General features: G+C 39.8%; 1 protein-coding gene across 10 annotated transcripts in view; it reads left to right on the top strand.

The window, feature by feature from the left end:
* Eml6 (EMAP like 6) overlaps positions 1-21,517 on the top strand; it is a 354,900-nt gene that overhangs the window by 162,796 nt on the left and 170,587 nt on the right. For all 10 annotated transcript variants that reach the window (XR_010057763.1, XR_010057765.1, XR_010057762.1 and 7 more), the window contains 3 exons: positions 11,768-11,969; positions 14,888-15,025; positions 17,675-17,931. Coding sequence is in view for 5 of the 10 variants with exons in the window: in XM_063273849.1 (XP_063129919.1) it covers positions 11,768-11,969; positions 14,888-15,025; positions 17,675-17,931 (597 nt within the window). In the remaining 5 variants the exon portion in view is untranslated. The remainder of the gene's footprint in view (positions 1-11,767; positions 11,970-14,887; positions 15,026-17,674; positions 17,932-21,517) is intronic.

Here is a 21,517-nt window from a genome sequence, read left to right as displayed (position 1 = left end):
TGAAAGGCTGGAAAACAACTTTCCAAGCAAATGGTCAGAAGAAGCAAGCTGGAGTAGCCATTCTAATATCAAATAAAATCAATTTTCAATTAAAAGTCATCAAAAAAGATAAGGAAGGACACTTCATATTCATCAAAGGAAAAATCCACCAAGATGAACTCTCAATCCTCATCTTCGGTTGGTTTATATACAAGTGTGCAATTTCTAGGCTTGAAAGTAAAATGATGCTATCTGGTGCTGGATAGAGAAGCCTTATTTTTTATTATGGCAGCTTGCTATTTTTGTAACATGGTGATTTGGTTGAACACAATAAAGTACAGTAGTAACTGATCTCCCCTTCTTCCTGGATGAGTGAGGAGATGATTAAATGTTGATGTCAGCATCCTTGAGCATATTCAGATGAGCTTCTGCTTCTGTTGAAAAGGATGCTGTGTTTGACTGTGGTCCGAAGCTTTGAAGCACTACTTGGCATCTCCTTCCTTGGAGGTCTCACTGTTTAAACATAACAGATTTGATAGCTTGTTGGTAAGGTGAGGTCCAGCTTGTCTCCACTAGGTCATCTTCATGTGAATCCGGTGGTTATACGGTTTTGTTTTAGGGATATTTCATTTTTTTAATAACGGTTTTAGCTGACATTCATGGAGAGAATGAATCCTTAGAACTGTGCCACTAGTGAAAGGAAATCCTGTCTAGAGTATGTTTCTTTACAAAGCTGTGTCACACCATCCTTTGGGCCCTCTGCTGGAAAAGTAGAATCAAGTCTCAAATAATGCCTTTTAAATTGTATCCTCTAGTATTATAGATGTAGGACAGTACTGTATCATACCTCTGTGGATGTAAAATAGCTTGTACCTGCTTTATGATACGTAGTAGTGACCGTGCTTTATCAGAGCTGTTTTTAATGATGTTGCTCAGAATGTTTTCTTTCCAGATGATGATTGAGAAGCTAATTTAAAAAAAAAAAAAATGGTGCCAGGTACCACAAGAGTAACAGAACTGTGCTGTTTTCTCGGGTTTTGTTTTTTTTACTTTTTTTTTTTTAATGGAGTGTGCTGGATGTCTCTACAGTTTTGTTCAGATGACTGCAGAACCTGGAAAAGCTGTTGCTGCTGTTGATGCATAACACACTGCTATTATTGGTCTTTTTATATAAATATAAATATATATATACAGATATATAATTTGAATTTTTTGAAACTTTAGCTGTGCTGTCAACTTTGGAAAAAAGTATCCCCGTTTACTGTGTTGAGTTGGCACTGTACAGAAATTAACAGCCATATTGGTCTAGAAATGTTGAACTTAAGTTTTTTCCATTTGTACAGGGGTAACACACTGTATTAAATATGTAAGGTCTTATCTACGTGGGTTTGATTACAAAAACTAATAAAGTATTCTCTAAATTCAAAAAAAATAAATAAATAGCATAAATCAAAAAAAAGTGGTCAAAACAATACGAAATTAGACATTCTGTGACTTTCACTAATGGACGTATTATTGCTTATTCTATTTATGTAACGGTGATGCTGACATAGGTAAAAATAAAACCTCTACAATAAAAAAAAAGATGGAAAGATCTCCTATGCTCATGGATTGGCAGGATTAATATATTAAAGATGGCCATCTTGCCAAAAGCAATCTACAGATTCAATGCAATCCCCACCAAAATTCCAACTAATTTCTTCATAGAGTTAGAAAGCAATTTGCAAATTCATTTGGAATAACAAAAAAAAAACCAATGATAGTGAAAACTATTCTCAACAATAAAAAAATACTCTGTCGGAATCACCATGCCTGATCTCAAGCTGTAATACAGAGCAATGGTGATGAAAACTGCATGGTATTGGTACAGAGACAGGCCGATAGATCAATGGAATAGAATTGAAGACACAGAAATGAACCCACACACCTATGGTCACTTGATCTTTGACAAAGGAGCTAAAACCATCCAATGGAAAAAATACAGCATTTTCAACGAATGGTGTTGGTTCAACTGGTGGTCAGCATGTAGAAGAATGCAAACCAAACCATTCTTATAGCCTTGTACAAAGCTCAAGTTCAAGAGAATCAAAGACCTCCACATAAAATCAGATACAATGAAACTAATAGAAGAGAATGTGAGGAAGAGCCTGGAATGTATAGGCACTGGGGAAATTTTCCTGAACAGAACACCAATGACTTATGCTCTAAGATCAAGAATCAACAAATGGGACTTTATAAAATTGCAAAGCTTCTGTCTTAGTGTTTTATTGCTGTGAACAGACACCATGACCAATGTAAGTTTTATAAAGGATAATCCTTAATTGGGGCTGGCTTACAGGTTCAGAGGTTCATTCCATTATCATCAAGGTTGGAGCATGGCAGCATCACAGCATCGCAACATCTAGGCAGGCATGGTGCAGGAGGAGCTGAGTTCTACATCTTCATCCAAAGGAAGCCACGAATAGACTGAGCATCCTCAGGCAGCTAGGAGGAGGGTCTCCAAGCCCATGCCCACAATGACATACTTCTTCCAACAAGGCCATACCTTCTAATAGTGCCACTCCCTGGGCCAAGCATATGCAAACCATCACAGCTTCTGTAAGGCAAAGGGTAATATTTAATACATACAAAGAACTCAAGAAGTTAGACTCCCAAGAATCAACTAATACTATTAAAAATGGGCTAAAGAGCTAAAAAAGAATTCTCAACTGAGGAATATGGAATGGCTGAGAAGCACCTAAAGAAATGTTCAGCATCCCTAGTCATCAGGGAAATGCAAATAAAAAAAACCCCTGAGATTTCCACCTCACCCCAGTCAGAATGGCTAAGATCAGAACTCTGGCGACAGTAGATGCTGGCAAGGATGTGGAGAAAGAGGAACATTCCTCCAGTGTTGGTGGGATTGCAAGCTAGTACAACTACTCTGGAAAGCAGTCTGGAGGTTCCTCAGAAAATTGGACAGTGTACTACCTGAGGACCCAGCTATACCTCTCCTGGGCATATACCCAAAAGATGCTCCAATATATAACAAGGACACATGTTCCATTATGTTCATAGCAGGCTTATTTATAATAGCCAGAAATAGGAAACAACCCAGATGTCCTTCAACAGAAGAAAGGATACAGAAAATGTGGTACATTTACACAATGGACTACTACTCAGCTATTAAAAACAATGACTACATGAAATTCTTGGGCAAATGGATGGAGCTAGAAATATCCTGAGTGAGGTAATCCAGTCACAAAAGAACACATTATATGAACTCACTAATAAGTGAATATTAGCCCAAAAGCTTGGAATACCTAAGAAAATTTCACAGATCATATGATCCTCAAGAAAAAGGAAGACCAAAATGTGGATCCTTCATTCCTTTTTAGAAGGATAAGCAAAATACTAACAGGAGGAATTACAGGGACAAAGTGGAGCAGGGACTGAAGGAAAGGTCATCCAGATACTGCCCCAACCTGGTGATCCATCCCATATTCTACCTCCAAACCCAATCACTATTGGTGATGCCAAGAATTGTTTGCTGACAGGAGCCAGATATGAGTGTCTTCTGAGAGGCTCTGCCAGAGTCCTACTGATACAGATGAGGATGACTGCAGCTAACCATTGAATTCAATGGAGAGGTTAGAGAAAAGTCTGAAAGAGCTGAAGGGGTTTGCAATACCATAGGAAGAACAACAATATCAACCAACCAGACCCCACTAGAGGTTCCAGGGACTAAACTATCAACCTATGGAGGTACCCATGACTCCAGTCACATATGTAGCAGAAGATGGCATTGTTCAGCATCAATAGGAAGAAAAACCCTTGGTCCTGTGAAGGCTTGTTTCCCCGGTGTTTGGGAAGGTCTGGGCATTGAGGTAGGAGTGGGTGGATGGGAGTGGGAGTATTCTCATAGAAGCATGGGAGCAGGGAGGGGGTATGGGATAGGGGAGAAAGGAGATAACATTTGAAATGTAAATACCTAAAATATCCAAGAAAAATAAAATTTAAAAAGAGGGCATCTGATGTAGCTTTTGTAGTATTGAAAAAACTTTCACTTATCAATTAAATCACAAGATTGGCAAGCACTACAAGAGGGCATCAGATCCCATTACAGATGGTTGTGAGTCACCATGTGGTTGCTGGGATTTGAACTCAGGAACTCTGGAAGAGCAGTCAGTGCTCTTAATCACTGAGCTATCTCTCCAGCCCTTTTTGAAACTTTTTGATATAATTATTTATTAGATCTTTCAGCATAATAAAACTATTTTTAGAAATGTGTATTTTTTAAATATTAAACTTAATTGTTTTTACCGCTTCCTTTTTCTTTCAAAGAGATTTAAATTAGATGACAAATTACATGATCTTCATTATTATAGTCTAAAGTATGTATCATATATAATATATGTATATACTACTTCTGACCCTCATAGAGCAATGTATTGACCTCTAGGCGTCTGACTAATCAGGTCTAAAGCAGGAGTGAATCCTGTGTCTAGAGCTTCTGGTGCAGTACAGCACAGATGTGAAGGGAACTGAGGTTGCAGAGTATATTACAGACTTTTTTCTGGAGAGTTAGGAAAATGAAATTTCCTTGTCTTTCTAACTCAGCTGTGAAACAATTCACTGCATACATCAATACATAACAAACTCAGTTAGGAATTGAGTGGACCAAAGAAGCCAGAGTTCATGGAGGGTCAGGTTTCTTTTTCCTTTTTTTTCTTTTTTAAATTTTAATTATTTTATTTATTAACATTCCACCAGTTGCCCCACTTGGCCAGTCCTCTTCTTCTAACCATGTGCCGGGGGTGGGGATGAGGGTCAGGAGTGGGGGTGGAAGTGGGAGTGGGGGTGTGGCACAGACAAGCCCATGTATTTCTTGGTTGGCTTAGTCTCTGGGAGCTCTGAGGGATCTGGGTTAGTTAACACTCTTGTTGTTCTTATGAGGTGGTAATCCCCCTCAGCTCCTTCAGTCCTTTCCCAGTCTCTTCCATAGGTGTTACTAACCTCAATCTAATGGTTGACCATAAGTATCTATATTTGTCTCGGTCAGCTGCTGCTAGGGACTCTCAGAGGACAACCATGCCGGGCTCCTGTCTGAAAGCACAATATGGCATCAGTAATTGTGTCAGAGTTTGGGGTGCATGGGATGGATCCCAAGCTGGGTTAGTCACTGGGAATCCTTTCTCTCAGTCTCTGCTCTATTTTTGTCCCTCCATTTCCTTTAGACTGAAGCAATTTTGGGTCAAAAAGTTGGAAGGTGGGTGGGTGGTTCCTTGCCTCAACTGGGGGCCACGTCTATCTACTGGAGGTGGTCTCTTCAGGCTCCATCTCCCCACTGTTGGGCATTTGGCTAATGTCATCACCATTGAGTCCTGGTAGCCTCTTCCATCCAAGGCCTCTGAGATTTTCTAGGAGTTCCCCCCTCCCCAACCCCACACTGCTGCATATTTCAATTCACCCTGCTGGTCCTCTGGACTTCTCTCCTGTCTCCCATCCCTCATACATGATTCTGCCTCTGTTTTCCCCTCCCCATCCCCTCTCCCGCCCATGGAAGAGTCCCTCTCCTCCTCAGCCTCCCATAATACTTTCATATGAGTTATCCTCCTTCCTGTTAAGCTTCCTACAGTCTGTAAGTTGTCTCATAGATGTTCTGAACATTTTGGCTAATAACCACTTACCAGTGAGTGGGTTACCTCACACAGGGATGATATTTTCTAGTTCCATCAATTTGCCTGCAAAATTCATGATGTCTTTGTTTTTAACAGCTAAGTAGTATTCCATTGTGTAAATGACCCATATTTTCTTATACATTCTTCAGTAGAGGAACATCTGGGTTGTTTCCAGGTTCTGGCTTTGACAAATAAGGCTGCTATGAACATAGTGGAACATGTGTCCTTGTGGTATAGTGGAGCATCTTTTGGGTATATTACCAGAAGTGGTATAGGATCGGTCTTCAGGTAGATCTATTTCTGTTTCTCTGAGGAACACCCAGATTGATTTCCAGAGTGGTTGTACCAGTTTGCAATTCCACCAGCAATGGAAGAGTGTTCCTCTTTCTCCACATTCTTGCCAACATGTACTATCTATGGAGTTCTTGGTCTTAGACATTCTGATTGGTGTGAAGTGGACTCTCAGGATCATTTTGATTTGCATTTTTTCTGATGACCAAGGATGTTGAACATTTGTTTAAGTGCTTTTCAGCCATTTGGTATTCCTCTGTTGAGAATTCTCTGTTTAGCTCTGTACCCCATTTTTTAATTGGGTTATTTGGTTTTCTGGAGACTGACTTCTTGATTACTTTGTATATTTTGGATATTAGACCTCCATTGGATGTAGGGTTAGTGAAGATCTTTCCCAATCAGTAGGTTTCCATTTTGTCCTGTTGACAGTGTCCGTTGCTTTTCAGTTTCATGATGTTCTATTTGTCAATTGTTGTTCTTATAGCCTGAGCCATTGGTGTTCTGTTCAGGGAGTTTTCCCCTGTGCCATTGCATTTGAGGCTATTTCCCACTTTCTCTTCTATTAAATTCACTGTATCTGGTTTTATGTAGATGTCCTTGATCCACTTGAACTCGAGCTTTATACAAGGTGATAAATATGGATCAGTTTGGATTCTTCTATATGTAGACTGCCAGTTACACCACCACCATTTGTTGAAGATGCTTTCTTTTTTCCCACTGTATGGCTTTGGTTTCTTTGTCAAAGATCAAGTGTCCATGGGTGTGTGGATTCATTTCTGGGTCAATCCTTTTCCATTGATCTACCTGTCTGTCTCTGTACCAACAGCATGTGCTTTTTACCACTATTGCTTTGTAGTACAACTTGAGGTCAAGGATAGTCATTCCCCCAGAAGTTCTTTTATTATTGAGAATTGTTTTTGCTATCCTGGGCTTTTTATTTTTCCATATGAAATTGAGAATTGCTCTTTCCATATCTGTAAAGAATTGTGTTGGAATTTTGATGTGGATTGCATTGAATCTATAGATTGGTTTTGGTAAAATGGCACTTTTATTATGTTAATCCTACAGATCCATGAGCATAGGAGATCTTTCCATATTCTGAGGTCTTTTTTCTTTCTTCAGGGACTTGAAATTCTTGTCATATAGATCCTTCACTTGTTTGGTTAGGGTTACACCCAGATATGTTATATTTTGTGGCCATTGTGAAGGGTGTTGTTTCCCTATTTTCTTTCTCAGCCCATTTATCCTTTGTATAGTGGAAGGCTACTTATTTGTTTGAATTAATTTTATATAAAGCAATTTGCTGACGTTGTTTATCAGCTGTAGAAGTTCTCTGGTAGAAATTCTGTCATCTCGTATGTATACTATTATATCACCCTGACTAATTTTTTTCCAATTTGTATCCCTTTGGTGTCTTTTGGTTATCTAAATAGGCAGTCTTGTCTTGTCCCTGATTTTAGTGGGATTGCTTCAAGTTTCTCTCCACTAAATTTGATGCTGGCTGTTGATTTGCTGTATATTGCTTTTATTATGTTTAGGTATGTGCTGTGAATTCCTGATCTAATATTTTTAACATGAAGGGATGTTAAGTTTTGTCAAATGCTTTTTCAGCATCTTATAAGGTGATTATGCAACTTTTGAGTTTGTTTACAAGGTGGATTACATTCATGGATTTTCATATATTGAACCATCCTTGCATCTTTAAGATGAAGCCTATTTGATCATGGTGAATGATGGCTTTGATGTGTTCTTGGATTCTGTTTGCTAGAGTTTTATTAGTATTTTTATATAGATATTCATAAGTGAAATTGATAAAAAAAAGTCCTTCTGTTTGTATTTTGGGCAGTAGTTTGAGACGTATTGGTATTAGATCTTTTTGAAGTTCTGGTAGAATTCTGCACTAAAACCATCTGGCCCTGCCTTTTTTTTTTTTGGATGGGAGGTTGTTAATGACTGCTTCTATTTCCTTAGGGGTAATGGGACTGTTTATATAGTTTACTTGATCTTGATTTAACTTTTGTATGTGATATCTGTCAAGAACATCATCCATTTCATCTAGATTTTCCAGTTTTGTTGAGTACAGGGTTTTGTATTAAGAGCTGACGAGTCTTTTAATTTCCTCAGTGTCTGTATCCCTTTTCATTTCTGATTTTGTTGATTTGGATACTGTCTCTGTGCCCTTTAGTTAGTCTGGCTAAGAGTTTATCTTGTTGATTTTCTAAAGAATCAGCTCTTGGTTTTATTGATTCTTTGTATCATTCTCTTTGTTTCTAATTGGTTGATTTAGGCCCTGAGTTTGACCATTTCCTACTCTCTACTCATCTTGGGTGTGTTTGCTCCTTTTTGCACTAGAGCTTTCAGGTGTGCTGTTACTTGCTAGTGTAGGATCTCTTCAATTTTTCTATGAAGGAATTTAGTGCTATAAAATTTTTCTCTTGGCACTGCTTTCTTTGTGTCCCATAAGTTTGGGAATGCTGTGTCTTCATTTTCATTGAATTTGAAAGTCTTTAATTTTTTTCTTTGTTTCTTCTCTGACCAAATTATTGTCGAGTAGAGAATTGTTCAGTTTACATGTGTATGTGGGGTTTCTGTTGTTTTTTATTGTTATTGAAGTCTAGCCTTAGTCTGTGGTGATCTGATAGGATGCACAGGTTATTTCAATCTTCTTGTATCAGTTGAGGCTTGTTTTGTATTTGATTATATGATCAATTTTGGAGAAAATATCATGATGTGTTGAGAAGAAGGTATATTCTCTTCTTTTGGGTGAAATGTTTTATAGATATCTGCTAAATCCATTTGGCTCATAACTTTTATTAGTTTCACTGTGTTTAGTTTCTGTTTCAATGACCTGTCCATTCATGAGAGTGGAGTGTTGAATTCTCCCAAAATTATTATGTGGGGTTCAATGTGTGTTTTGAGCTTTATTAAAGTTTCTTTTATAAATGTGTGTGCCCTTGCATTTGGGTCATAGATGTTCTGAATTGAGACTTCATCTTGATGGAATTTTCCTTTTATGAGTATGAACTGTTCTTACCCATCTCTCTTAATAACTTTTGATTAAAAGTCTATATTATTGGATACTAGAATACTCCATCTTGTTTGTTGGGACTATTTGCTTGGAAAACTTTTTTGTGGCCTTTTACTTTGAGGTTATTTCTGTCTTTGTCACTGAGGTGTGTTTCTTGTATGCAGCCAAATGCTGGTTCCTGCTTGCATATCCAGTCTGTTAGCCTATGTATTTTTATTAGGGAATAGAGTCCATTAATGCTGAGAGATATTAAAGACCAGTGACTGTTGTTGTTGGAGGTGATATTTATGTGTGCTTTTCTTCTTTTGTGTTTGTTGTGAGATGATTAATTTCTTGTGTTTTCTTGGGCATAGGCAGTCTCCTTGCATTGGAGTTTTACTTCTAGTAACCTCTGTAGGCCTGCATTAGTAGATAGATATTGTTTAAATTTGATTTAGTCATGGAATAGCTTGGTTTTTCCATCCATGATGATTGAGTGTTTGGTATGGTATAGTAATCTGAGCTGGCATTTGTATTCTCCTAGGGTCTGCATGACCTCTGTCCAGGCTGTTTTGACTTTTAGTGTCTCTGTTGTTAAGTCTGGTGTGATTCTGATAGGTCTGCCTTTATATGTTACTTGGCATTTTCCCCTTACAGTTTTTTTTTTTTATTAACTTGAGTATTTCTTATATACATTTCGAGTGTTATTCCCTTTTCCGGTATCCGGGCAAACATCCCCCTCCCCCCTCCCCTTCCTTATGGGTGTTCCCCTCCCAACCCTCCCCCCCTTGCCGCCCTCCCCCCCACAGTCTAGTTCACTGGGGGTTCAGTCTTAGCAGGACCCAGGGCTTCCCCTTCCACTGGTGCTCTTACTAGGATATTCATTGCTACCTATGAAGTCAGAGTCCAGGGTCAGTCCATGTATAGTCTTTAGGTAGTGGCTTAGTCCCTGGAAGCTCTGGTTGCTTGGCATTGTTGTACATATGGGGTCTCGAGCCCCTTCAAGCTCTTCCAGTTCTTTCTCTGATTCCTTCAACGGGGGTCCTATTCTCAGTTCAGTGGTTTGCTGCTGGCATTCACCTCTGTATTTGCTGTATTCTGGCTGTGTCTCTCAGGAGCGATCTACATCCGGCTCCTGTCGGTCTGCACTTCTTTGCTTCATCCATCTTGTCTAATTGGGTGGCTGTATATGTATGGGCCACATGTGGGGCAGACTCTGAATGGGTGTTCCTTCAGTCTCTGTTTTAATCTTTGCCTCTCTCTTCCCTGCCCCCCTTACAGTTTTTAATATTCTTTATTGTTCTGTGCATTTAATGTTTTGATTGTTATGTGATGAGAGGATTTTCTTTTCTGACCCAATCTATTTGGTATTTTGTAGGCTTCTTGCACTTTTATGGCCATCTCTTACTTTCAGGTGGGGAAGTTTATTTCTATGATTTTGTTGAAGATGTTTTCTGGTCTGTTGAACTGGGAATCTTCAATCTCTTCTATGTCTGTTATTCTTAGGTTTTAGTCTTTTCATTGTGTCCTGAATTTCCTGGATGTTTTAGGTTAGGAAGTTTTTACACTTTGTATTTTCTTTGACTGATGTGTTAATATTATCTATGGTGTCTTCTATACCTCCTGATCTCTTTCCTAAGTTTTTCATCTTTAGTGTTGCCTCCGTACATGATTTCTTTATTGTTTCTATTTCCTTTTTAGGTCTTAGACCATTTTGTTCAATTCCTTCACCTGTTTGATCATGTTTTCCTGTATTTCTTTAAGGGATTTATTTATTCCCTCTTTAAGGTCTTCTACTGTGTTTTCCTGTTATTTCTTTAAGTGAATTATTTATATCCTCCTTAAAGGCCTCTATTATCTTCATGGGATGGGCCTTTATGTCAGCATTTTGCTTTTCAGGTGTGTTGGGGTATCTAGGGCTTGCTGTGGTAGGAGAACTGGGTTCTGGTGGTGCCAAAATATATTTATTTCTGTTGCTTATGCTCTCACTCTTGCTTCTTGGCATCTGGTTATCTCTAGTGTTAACTGGATGTCTCTGACTGGAGCCTGCCTCCTTGGAGGCAAGTAGCACTTTGTGACATGGGTTAGAACAGGCCTCCTGGGAGGCAGGCTGTTCAGTCTCTTGTTAGGGGAACCTCCTGTGTCCCTGGTTAGAATAGTCTCCTGTGTAACTAGGTTAGGGCAGTCCTCTGGTGACCTGGTTATGACAGACCTCCTGAGAGATAGGCAGATTGTGTCCCTGGTTATGGAAGACCTCCTGAGAGACTGGTAGAGTGTGGGGATGTGAAAGAGGAGGAGGCATACTGATCTGCTCTGGTGGAGGTGTAGACTGGAAGAGAGATGGGGTTTGCACAGAGGGGAGGGTTCCCCTGTCTGCTGGGCTCCATGGGGGTCCCAGCTTGGGCAGTTATTTGGGCAGGGGTCTCACCTGTATCCCTGGTTACAGTAGATCTCCTGAGAGACCTGCAAACTGTGGAGTGGATAGAGGGACAGATATGTCAATCTGCCTCAGTAGAGGTGCAGACAGGAATGGAGATGAGGTTCACTGAGGGTCAGTTTTCATAATGTCTGATTGCTCTACTATTTTAGATGTAGTTCTTAAATTAAGCAGTAAAAACATATAGTTTTCCTGAATAAGACATGGTGTTCACTGTAGCAACAACATTCAACTTGCAAAAGCACCATCGACTAACAGGTGGAATGGATTCTACACCTTTGGGCCTTGCACAAATGTGTGGCATCAGATGCTAGCTTAGTGAAAGGTACTCACTTTGGGTGCTGGTTTTGTGTGTAGACGGTGTGAATAAATGCTTTCTTTGCTCTTCATCAGGCCTCTCTATTCGGAGTGTGTGCTGGAAAGCTGACCGCCTTCTAGCAGGAACCCAGGACAGTGAGATATTTGAAGTCATTGTTCGAGAGCGGGATAAGCCAATGCTCATCCTTCAGGGCCACTGCGAGGGGGAACTCTGGGCTCTGGCCTTGCACCCTAAGAAGCCTCTGGCTGTGACAGGCAGTGATGACCGCTCTGTCAGGTGAGGCTCCATTATACCCTCATGGACTTCCTGGGGGGTCACATTTCTTTTGCTCAAATATGTTTGCGGTTTAAGGATAAACCACAGCATAGGCACACACACTTTCTAAATGGAAGCTAGGGTGTTTAGCTAGCTGTTAGTTGGCTTCTTAGCATGTTGTTATCTTTTTTGGCTCCATTTAAAGTCATGAAAATCTTTTCAAAAATGAAAATGTGTGAGTACCACTTAGACTGTCTTCCAGTTGTCTTTTTAGTTCAAGAGAAGAGCCCAACACACTACTCTCTGGTAAGACAAGATTTCTTTCCCATTCATGTACTTGCCCTCCTGTAGGGGGATTGCTAGGTCATTTTAGTATTTAATTAGCGACTTTCATTCTTCATAAGACCTTCAGCCCTGATTTTAAAGTTGTCTTCAACACATGAGGTAATTATTTCTTTTTTGTAAATTCTGAAACTGGAATTTAAACATTGTCATCAAACAAAGAAGAATGTTAATTTCTGAGACAATGTTCAGACTTGAATGGTTCTCTATTCTTTAAAAGTACAATATTGGGTAAAATCATCAAATTAAGCAAGCCTCCAGTATCCTGACAACTGTTACATTCATTTCAGACTGCAATGTGTTTAATAAACTTAAAGCACTCAACAACAAGGAGGATTGAGAGTAATCATCTATTGATGGATTATTGTTTCTATTATTCTTTAGAAAACTATGAAACTATAGAACCATGTAAACTATGATAAAGGCCCCTGCTTTTCCCCCACTTACTCTATAGGTTCATGTAGTTCTCAAAGCATGAGATGCTCAATTCCATGTTTTAGTTCCTACCAAATGTATAAACCTCATTAATTTCAGCCTGGGTAGAAATAGTTATTCATAGGCAACATGAATGTTTAGTTGCCATATACATCTCTTGACTTTGTTTTCATGTTTTTTTGTTACTCTGAGCACCTTCAAAGCAGCCAAAACAGTGCCCAAAATTAACCAAGTTCCTGTGACCAGTTCTTACCCATCCAAGGGAAAGAGTTCATGAAAGTCCTTGATTTTTATATTTTAGTGTTAATTCTTAGAGTTATAAACATGGCTGAGGAACTCCAGCTGGCGGAATCTGTAGTACTCTTTTTTTCGGCAATTAGTTTGATGAAACATCTGAGTGTATTTTTGCAGAACTTTGAAGTAAGAAGGGTAGAATCCATGCTTTCTAGAGATAAACTTAGAAGCTTTAGGGAGACAGTACAACTGACTAGAGAGTAGCATTGTCTCGTCCTGCTGAAGGAAAATTTACATTGTTTAAAAATAGCATAAGGCTGAAGATGGCACGGTGTCATGAAAAATGGATGAAGTTTTGAGAGACTATCCTCAGCTTTGGGCTGAAGACTGAAGGTTTCCTGAGGGACTAGACAGGCACTCACCACGAAGCTCCTCACCCTTCCAGATGGCTGAGTGCACTTAAGGAAACTGCTACTTGGTACTTACATTTGTTTCAGAACTGCACATTCTTGGTCCTTCTAGCAGACATTGTGTGTAAACAGAAGACCATCTTAAGAAAGCCTTCACAGGGCCAGATAAATAACTCAGCAAGTAGAGACATCTGCTATCAGTTCTGATGACCTGCTCAGTGCTTAGAAGCCACATGGAGGAAGGCAAGAATCAATTCAGCATGTATCATCACTGTCGTCATCATCATCATCATCACCACCACCACTATCACAACCACCATCATAAAATAATCCCTTACAGAGATCAAAGGCCACAACTACAACTAACACAAAAGCTGTTATTTGCATATTGTACATACTTCCTCTGGGTTCACTGAACTTGGGGTAGCTGGGTTAAATGTCTGGAGCTAGGAACCCTACAGTAGTTTTGCCCAAAGCTCTGTGAACTGTGCTTTGCCTCCACCAGAAGCTGTACTTTTTTGCTACCAGCAGCAGGAAGGATTGATCTATAAATAGTGGGCCATCAGTACAGGTCTGGGACTTTCAAATGATAACCATGAGTAAATTCTAGGGCTGTCCAAGAGATATCACTTGTTCTCATATCAGATACCTCCTCTCACACCCCAGGGAAGCCAGCAAATGTGATGTGTGTTTCTGTCTACATATGCTTAAGTACCATCTACCTGGAACTTTTTATGAATGTGTAAGTGAAACTAACGGTGTCCTGGCAGCTATTTTGTTAACTTGACTCAGGCTATGGAGAGGAAGGAGCCTCAATTGAGAACATGCCTCCATAGGATTCAGCTATAAGGTGTTTTCTTAATTAGTGATGTATTAGTGATCCAGGCCAAGGAGGGTGCTGCTATCCTTGGGCTGGTGGTCCTGGGTTCTATAAGAAAACAGGCTGAGCAGCCTATGTAAACGGGCCAGTAAGCAGCCCCCCTCCATGGCCTCTACATCAGCTCCTGCTTGCAGGTTTCTGCCCTGCTTCGGTTCCTATCCTGACTCCCTTCAGTGATGGACAGTGATGTGGAACAAACTGAACAAACCCTTTCCTCTCCAAGTTTCTTTGGTTGTGGTGTTTCATCACAGCAATAGTAACCCCCCTAATTAAGACACAGCACTATCAGTTCCTGCTCTTGAAGCACGGTTAACAGACATTGGCATAAATACCGGACAACTCTAATTTTCAAAAAGAAGACATTTTGCAAAGTAGTGTTATATCTTCTGGTCTGTGGGTCTCAAAATCTTGGTAAATGTAATTTCACCTCATATTTCTTGCTGAGTTTTTCAAATGATAAAAGTGGCCCAAAGATAGACAAAACACTTTTCACAGGTTTTCTAACAGGCCCTGGTGAAGGATGCGGGTGTGAGGTTACCATGTTCTTTACTGTTGTCAGTGTGAAGAGCAGGCTTTCCTCCCCTGGGCTGGCAGATAGCTGACAGGTTGATTTGGTCTTCATTCTGCTCTCTTCTTAGGCTGTGGAGTTTGGCAGACCATGCTTTGATTGCCCGCTGCAATATGGAGGAAGCAGTCCGTAGTGTATCCTTCAGCCCAGATGGATCTCAGTTGGCCCTGGGCATGAAAGACGGCTCTTTCATCGTCCTCCGAGTCAGGTACATTCAATACTGAAAATCTGAGATGTTCCTTTGTTAAAAATTAAAGAGTATCCTGGTCATAAAATATGTCAGGCTGTTAGGAAATCCCTTACCTGTGATTCTAAAATCCAAAACACTGAAAATTCAGATGTCTTTAGTAAACTATTTGGAGGTAGAACCAAATCCAGGGACCTGATGTGAGTTTGGATAGCCTTCAGTCTCTTCATGGAAATAATGTGTTGTTTGCTTTACTGCAAATAAATACTGCTTTTCGTGGAAGATGCTACCCCAGCCAGTACATTTAGAAACTCCTTAAAACAGTCTACATGAACCTTTCTAAAATCTAAGTGACCTCCAAAGGACATCTGAACCCAAGGACTTGAAATGGGAGGTTGTGAGCTCTGTAGTTAAGCCAGAAAACAAGGAAGAAATAATAACACAGCACCCAGTGGTGTTAATTATTATAAGTAAAACTTGAATCAAATTCATGTGCATGTAACTGGTATAGAACTGGAGTATTTCCTGCTTGTTGATCATATACTGTTTATGCTGGACAAAACCCGCCATTTACCTCTGGAATTCCTCTGAATGGACTAGTTTTTCTCTTGGATTATCACTTTTGTAATTACAGCAAAGAAATACAGCTGTAAATTGAATGCTACATGTTTTATATTGAAAAAATTTTTGTATAGTGTTGAGTTCTTTTAGGACAATTTATTACTCTGAATTCTCATTATCACCCACACACAACTCATTACCAAATTAATGAACAATGTTTCTGCTCTCTGCTGAGTGATTGATAACGTAACTAACTAGCAAATCTCCTTTTTGATAGAGTGCTCAAGTGCAAATGAAAGAAAACTGCATATGTATTTTATGTTGTAGAGTGTAGCATAGTGCTGTGATAAATGATGGCAGGAATGGGTGGTCACAGGAAAGCAAGGCCTGTGTTGTGTTGGATGCACTCTGTTTTAGAGTTGATGACCTTCACTGGCTCAGGGGACCTGCAAGTCACAATCCTGTCTCTAGTTAGGGGAAAGCAGCCCCAGTGAGCTTTCAGATATGAGCAGAAATTAATCTTAACAGAATTTGGTCAATTTTATGCTCCAGTGGCTGACCACACATCCAAGTTTATATGGTAGCACAAATTGCATGTGGGTTTTTTTTTTAAAAAAGATGACACAAAGGAGGTTTGGCTGGACTTAATAGGGGTTTGAAGAAGAGGATAATATGGTCAAAATGCCCTATGTATAATTTTTTATGAGAATTAATAATTTAAGAAATAATTTGACCAAAAGATATACAAATGTTTTAGTGATTTAGCATATTCATTATGACCGTTCATGGTGAGAACTGAGAGATTGCATACCATTTTCACATTTTAAAAGCTAGTAATTTTTTTCTTTTCAGACTGATTCCTGGGCTGGAGGGATGGTTCTGTGGTTAAGAGCACTGTTTGTTGTTTCAAAGGTCCTGAGTTCGATTCCCAGCAACCACTTGATGGCTCACAACCATCTATAATGAGATCTGATTACTCTTCTGTCATGCAGGCATACATGCAAATAGAGTACTAATATACATGAATAAATAAAGACTTGTTCTTTATAGATAACAATAAGTATGTTAGTTGTTTACCCTTTTTTTCTCCTTAAGACAGAATTTCACTATATAGCCATATGTAGATGAGCTGGCTTTCAGCTCTCAGAGATTATCTTGTCTATGCCTTCCAAGTGCTAGAATTAAGGGTGTATACCAGTATATCAGCTCTCATTTTTAAAACATAAACAGATTATTTTTATACAAATTTTTATTTTTACGTATTTTTACACTAATTTTGATGATTTGCCTTTCTCCATGACACATTTTTTTTCTTTTTTTTTTTTATTAACTTGAGTATTTCTTATATACATTTCGAGTGTTATTCCCTTTCCCGGTATCCGGGCATACATCCCCCTCCCCGCTCCCCTTCCTTATGGGTGTTCCCTTCCCAACCCTCCCCCCATTGCCGCCCTCCCCCCCACAGTCTAGTTCACTGGGGGTTCAGTCTTAGCAGGACCCAGGGCTTCCCCTTCCACTGGTGCTCTTACTAGAATATTCATTGCTACCTATGAGGTCAGAGTCCAGGGTCAGTCCATGTATAGTCTTTAGGTAGTGGCTTAGTCCCTGGAAGCTCTGGTTGCTTGGCATTGATGTTCATAAGGGGTCTTGAGCCCCTTCAAGCTCTTCCAGTTCTTTCTCTGATTCCTTCAACGGGGGTCCTATTCTCAGTTCAGTGGTTTGCTGCTGGCATTCGCCTCTGTATTTGCTGTATTCTGGCTGTGTCTCTCAGGAGCGATCTACATCCGGCTCCTGTCTCCATGACACATTTTAAGTGGCTTTTAAGTCTAATTTTTAAATAAAGATTTCAGTAATGTATAGTCAAACATTTAAGCAAATATTCCTAGAGTAAAGATTTTCCTATTTACCACAAGGCCATAAAATATTATTTCAAATGTTTTAATTTTATAAGCAGGATATAAGTTACAAACATGTTTTATCATTTTATGAACATAAATATTTTAGTTCCTGTAGGATTTTTTCTCTCTTGTGACACACACCTTTTAAAATAAGACTTGGGTTTTCCATCTCTTGATTTCCTGATTGTCACTTTGTATTTTATGCCTGCAGAGATATGACAGAAGTGGTCCATATCAAGGACAGGAAAGAAGTCATTCATGAGATGAAATTCTCCCCAGATGGCTCATACCTCGCAGTAGGATCCAATGACGGCCCTGTAGATGTCTATGCTGTTGCCCAGCGCTATAAGAAAATAGGAGAATGCAACAAGTCACTTAGTTTCATCACGCACATCGACTGGTCTCTGGATAGTAAATACTTGCAAACCAATGACGGTGCTGGGGAGAGACTGTTCTACAAAATGCCGTGTGAGTCCTAGGTAGATGATTATGGTTGTGGTAGGTGCTCATGAAAGCAAACCTGGAACCACATGGAGAAGGGTAGAGAATGTCCTGTGACCTCAGAGTAAGGAGTATTCTCTGAGACGAGATCCCTAAGTCATGAGACCCTCAGAGAAAATGTTTGTGAGTAAGGCACATTAATAATTTACAACATTAGGAAAACATGAGGAAGACTTGAAGACAAAGCTTGCAGTGGATATACATTCCAGCATTGCTCTAAGGGGTAAAGTATAGAGAGCAGCACCAAAGGCCCATTTTAATTATTTAGACTGACCAAAGCATGTCAGTGTTACATAGTGAAAGAGGAAGATGGGGGAGTACTCGTAAGAACATGCACATAACTGCTTGCTGTAATTGCAAGAACCAAAACCATAGCAAGTTCCTAAGTGGCCATGGGAGTGAGGAGAGCCTAAAGTGTGTAGTCACAGATCATAATGTCACAGTAACTAATCCAACTTGTGTCAATTCGGATAGGTCTCAAAAGTGTAATGCTGAGCAAATAAATGCAGATGATACGCACAGTGGTCATCTATATAAAGTGTTACAATACTTAAACAAGTTCTCATATTATAGCCACTTACATATAGAGAAAATGGTTTGCAAATGTACGGGAACGCTTAACCATTCAACTGAGGGTACTGTTGCCTCTAAGGAAACAAAAGAAATTAAATTAGGGATGAGTGTCCAATGGATTTTATCTTCTTAAAGTTGTGTTAGAAAGAGACTGGTGAAGTGACTCATCAGGTAAAGGCCCTTGCCACATAACCCTGGTGTACTGAGTTCAATCCCCAGAAGGCACCACACACCCTTCCATACTGGTACGAAAAACGGACCCCATCAAGTTGCCCTCTGACCTACACTACTCTGACATGCGCGTGCTCAAACACACACACACACACACACACACACACACACACACACACACACCCCACAATAATAGTAACAAATGATTTTCTATGATAAAGATCAGTAATACTCATTGAAACTCAGTACTACAAACATTTGCTCCTTATAGTACTCTGTCATCTTCTGCATAATTGAAATAGTCCATCACCTTTAGATGACCTGAAGTAGTTGTTCCAGGAACTTCCATGTGGTCCATGGCCGCTTCGTTCTGTGTCCAGCCTTTTACTTTATGTCCTTCTCTTGTTTCTATCTCCTCCCTGATTTGCCACTTACACTGTTCCTTGACAGCCTTCGCAAAGGGCAAATAACTAAATGGCCATTCTACAAATAGCTTATGCCATTTCGGAGGATATGAGTTGTGTGCATGTCCTGTGCATTCTGCTTGCTAGGCAGTAGGGTATGACTACCAAGAGGTCTTAATGACTAAGTTTTTTTCATTCACCACTGAAAAGTGGTGATACCAAAAAAATATTGCCTCATGTTTATTTTAATGTTTGCAAACTGGCTATAAATTAGAAGTTAAAATTTTTCATTCCTGAAGAGTTTCTTTCTCATTTTTTTTCTGTCACACACATTAGACATGTGACCATTACATAAATGAGTTTCTACCAAGGTCGAAAAGGAACAGGATGGTCTGTGGAACCTCAGAGAATTTGAGGCTATCTCTTAGATCAGCTTAGAGCCTTTAGACAAGAGCCAAGGCCTCAGATCTGAGGATTGTAGTCCTCAGTGGCTATGAGTGCATCAGACCCAGCTCTGATGATAATAGTTGTATTAACTGGTGAAATGTAGCTTTTTAAAATCCAGTGAGCACATTTTTTGTTTGTGTTCACCTTGCAACATTTATAAGAGATTTACCTGTCTTTTGTAATAGAAATCTAGTGACATTTAGTTTGTAAGACTAAACTGTCACATATAACATAATGATGTCCATATTATCACCTTTACTAATTTTAAATCATTATTTATTTATACCACTCTCATATATTACATTTCAACCACAATTCCTCAACCCCCCTCACCCCACCTGTCAACTACCTACCCCTTCTGCAATCCACACTTCCTCCATTTCCCTTCAGAAAACAACAGGCCTCCAAGGGATATCAACCAAGCATAGTGTATCAGGTTACAGTAAAACTAGCCACCTTCCCTCAAGTTAATGCTGGCAGAGGCAGGCTTATAGGAGGAAAGGGGTCACAAAAGTAGGCAAAAGAGTCACAGATAGTCCCTATTTGAACTGCTAGGTATCCCACAAGAACACTAAGCTACACAACTGTACCATATGTGGAGAGAGTCTAGGTTAGACCCATGCAGGCCACCTGACTGTTAGTTCAGTCTCTGTGAGCCCCTGCATTCCTGGTTAGTTGTTTGTGTGAGTTTTCTTGTGGTGTCCTTGACCCTTCTGGCTTCTACAATCCTTCCTCCCCGTCTTTAGCAGAATTCCCCAAGCTCTGCCTAAGGTTTGCCTGTGTGTCTCTGCATTGGCTCCCATCAGCTGCTGGATGAAGCCTCTCTGCTCATGATTATGTTGGCTTCTTTAATGATGATTTTAAAGGAAAGAATAAAGAAAATATAAATCTTAACCTCCAACAATTATATACTGTCTTGAATTTTTTTTGAAGTATTACTTACTTGGGAGGCTGAGGCAGAAGGAGTCATTGTTTGGAATCTGTTTTGGCAGTCTACTAAGGCTCACAAAGCAAAGTATTAGATGGGATAAGATGGGTTACTGGCAGAGCCTTGGCCCGGCATGTGGGAAGTGTTGGACTTCAGACTTCACTTTTTCATGTATGGGAACATCTGGAGCACATTTGTCAGTTGGAGTGACAGCACATCATGCTCAGGGATGAGGCTGAAGCTTGCTTTATCACTGGTCATGGGCGCTTACGCCCCGTGTTTACTGGTCCAGGTGCTGCAGGTTCTATCACCTCTGCCTCTGCAACAGTGAGATTGGTTTCTATTCTGAATCAGTCACTTCTGGGATGCAATCCTCTGAGCAGGAGCTGGTCACAGACAATGCTTCAACTATATCCTCTCTGAGTCTGTGGTCATTTAAATGCATTCTTTCAGAACATACAGTCCAGAAATTTTGGATATAGTTCAGAATTTTGGAGTGCCATTCTGCAAAGGTATCTGCTCTTCAGTTCTTTATTTGAAAATATATGCTTATTTTAATAAGGCAGGCATGAAGATATATGCTTAATTGTATTGCTTTGGAATTTTAAAAAATGGCATCTAGTTAAATATTTCCACTCATTTGCTTTTGTGGCTTGCTGTATTTTGTGCCATCTGTGAACCTCACTAATCTGCTGACAGAAATGGGAACTGAGCTACGTGTCTGGGAACAGCCAAGCCACAGCTATTGTTAGGACCATTATCCCACCACCAGATACACTTAGCTCACCATAATTCTGTGGATTCAGTGATTAGGAATTAAATCATAAAATCTACTTTAAAATTTGTAGAGCCTGAATTTTTGTTTAAAGAAAAACCACTTGATGGGACCTGGGGAGATGGTACAGTGATTAAGAGAACTTAGTGAGCTGGTAGAAGACAGGAGTTTGAGTCCCAGCACTGACAGATGGCTGGCATCCTTACTCCAGTTCTGCTAGGTCTGATACCTCTGACACCAATGGGCACTGCATTT

Source organism: Rattus norvegicus, chromosome 14, assembly GCF_036323735.1.
Source record: "Rattus norvegicus strain BN/NHsdMcwi chromosome 14, GRCr8, whole genome shotgun sequence".
Lineage (NCBI taxonomy): Eukaryota > Metazoa > Chordata > Mammalia > Rodentia > Muridae > Rattus > Rattus norvegicus.
The sequence above is the reverse complement of the archived record's forward strand: the minus strand, read 5'-3'. Positions and strand labels throughout refer to the sequence as shown.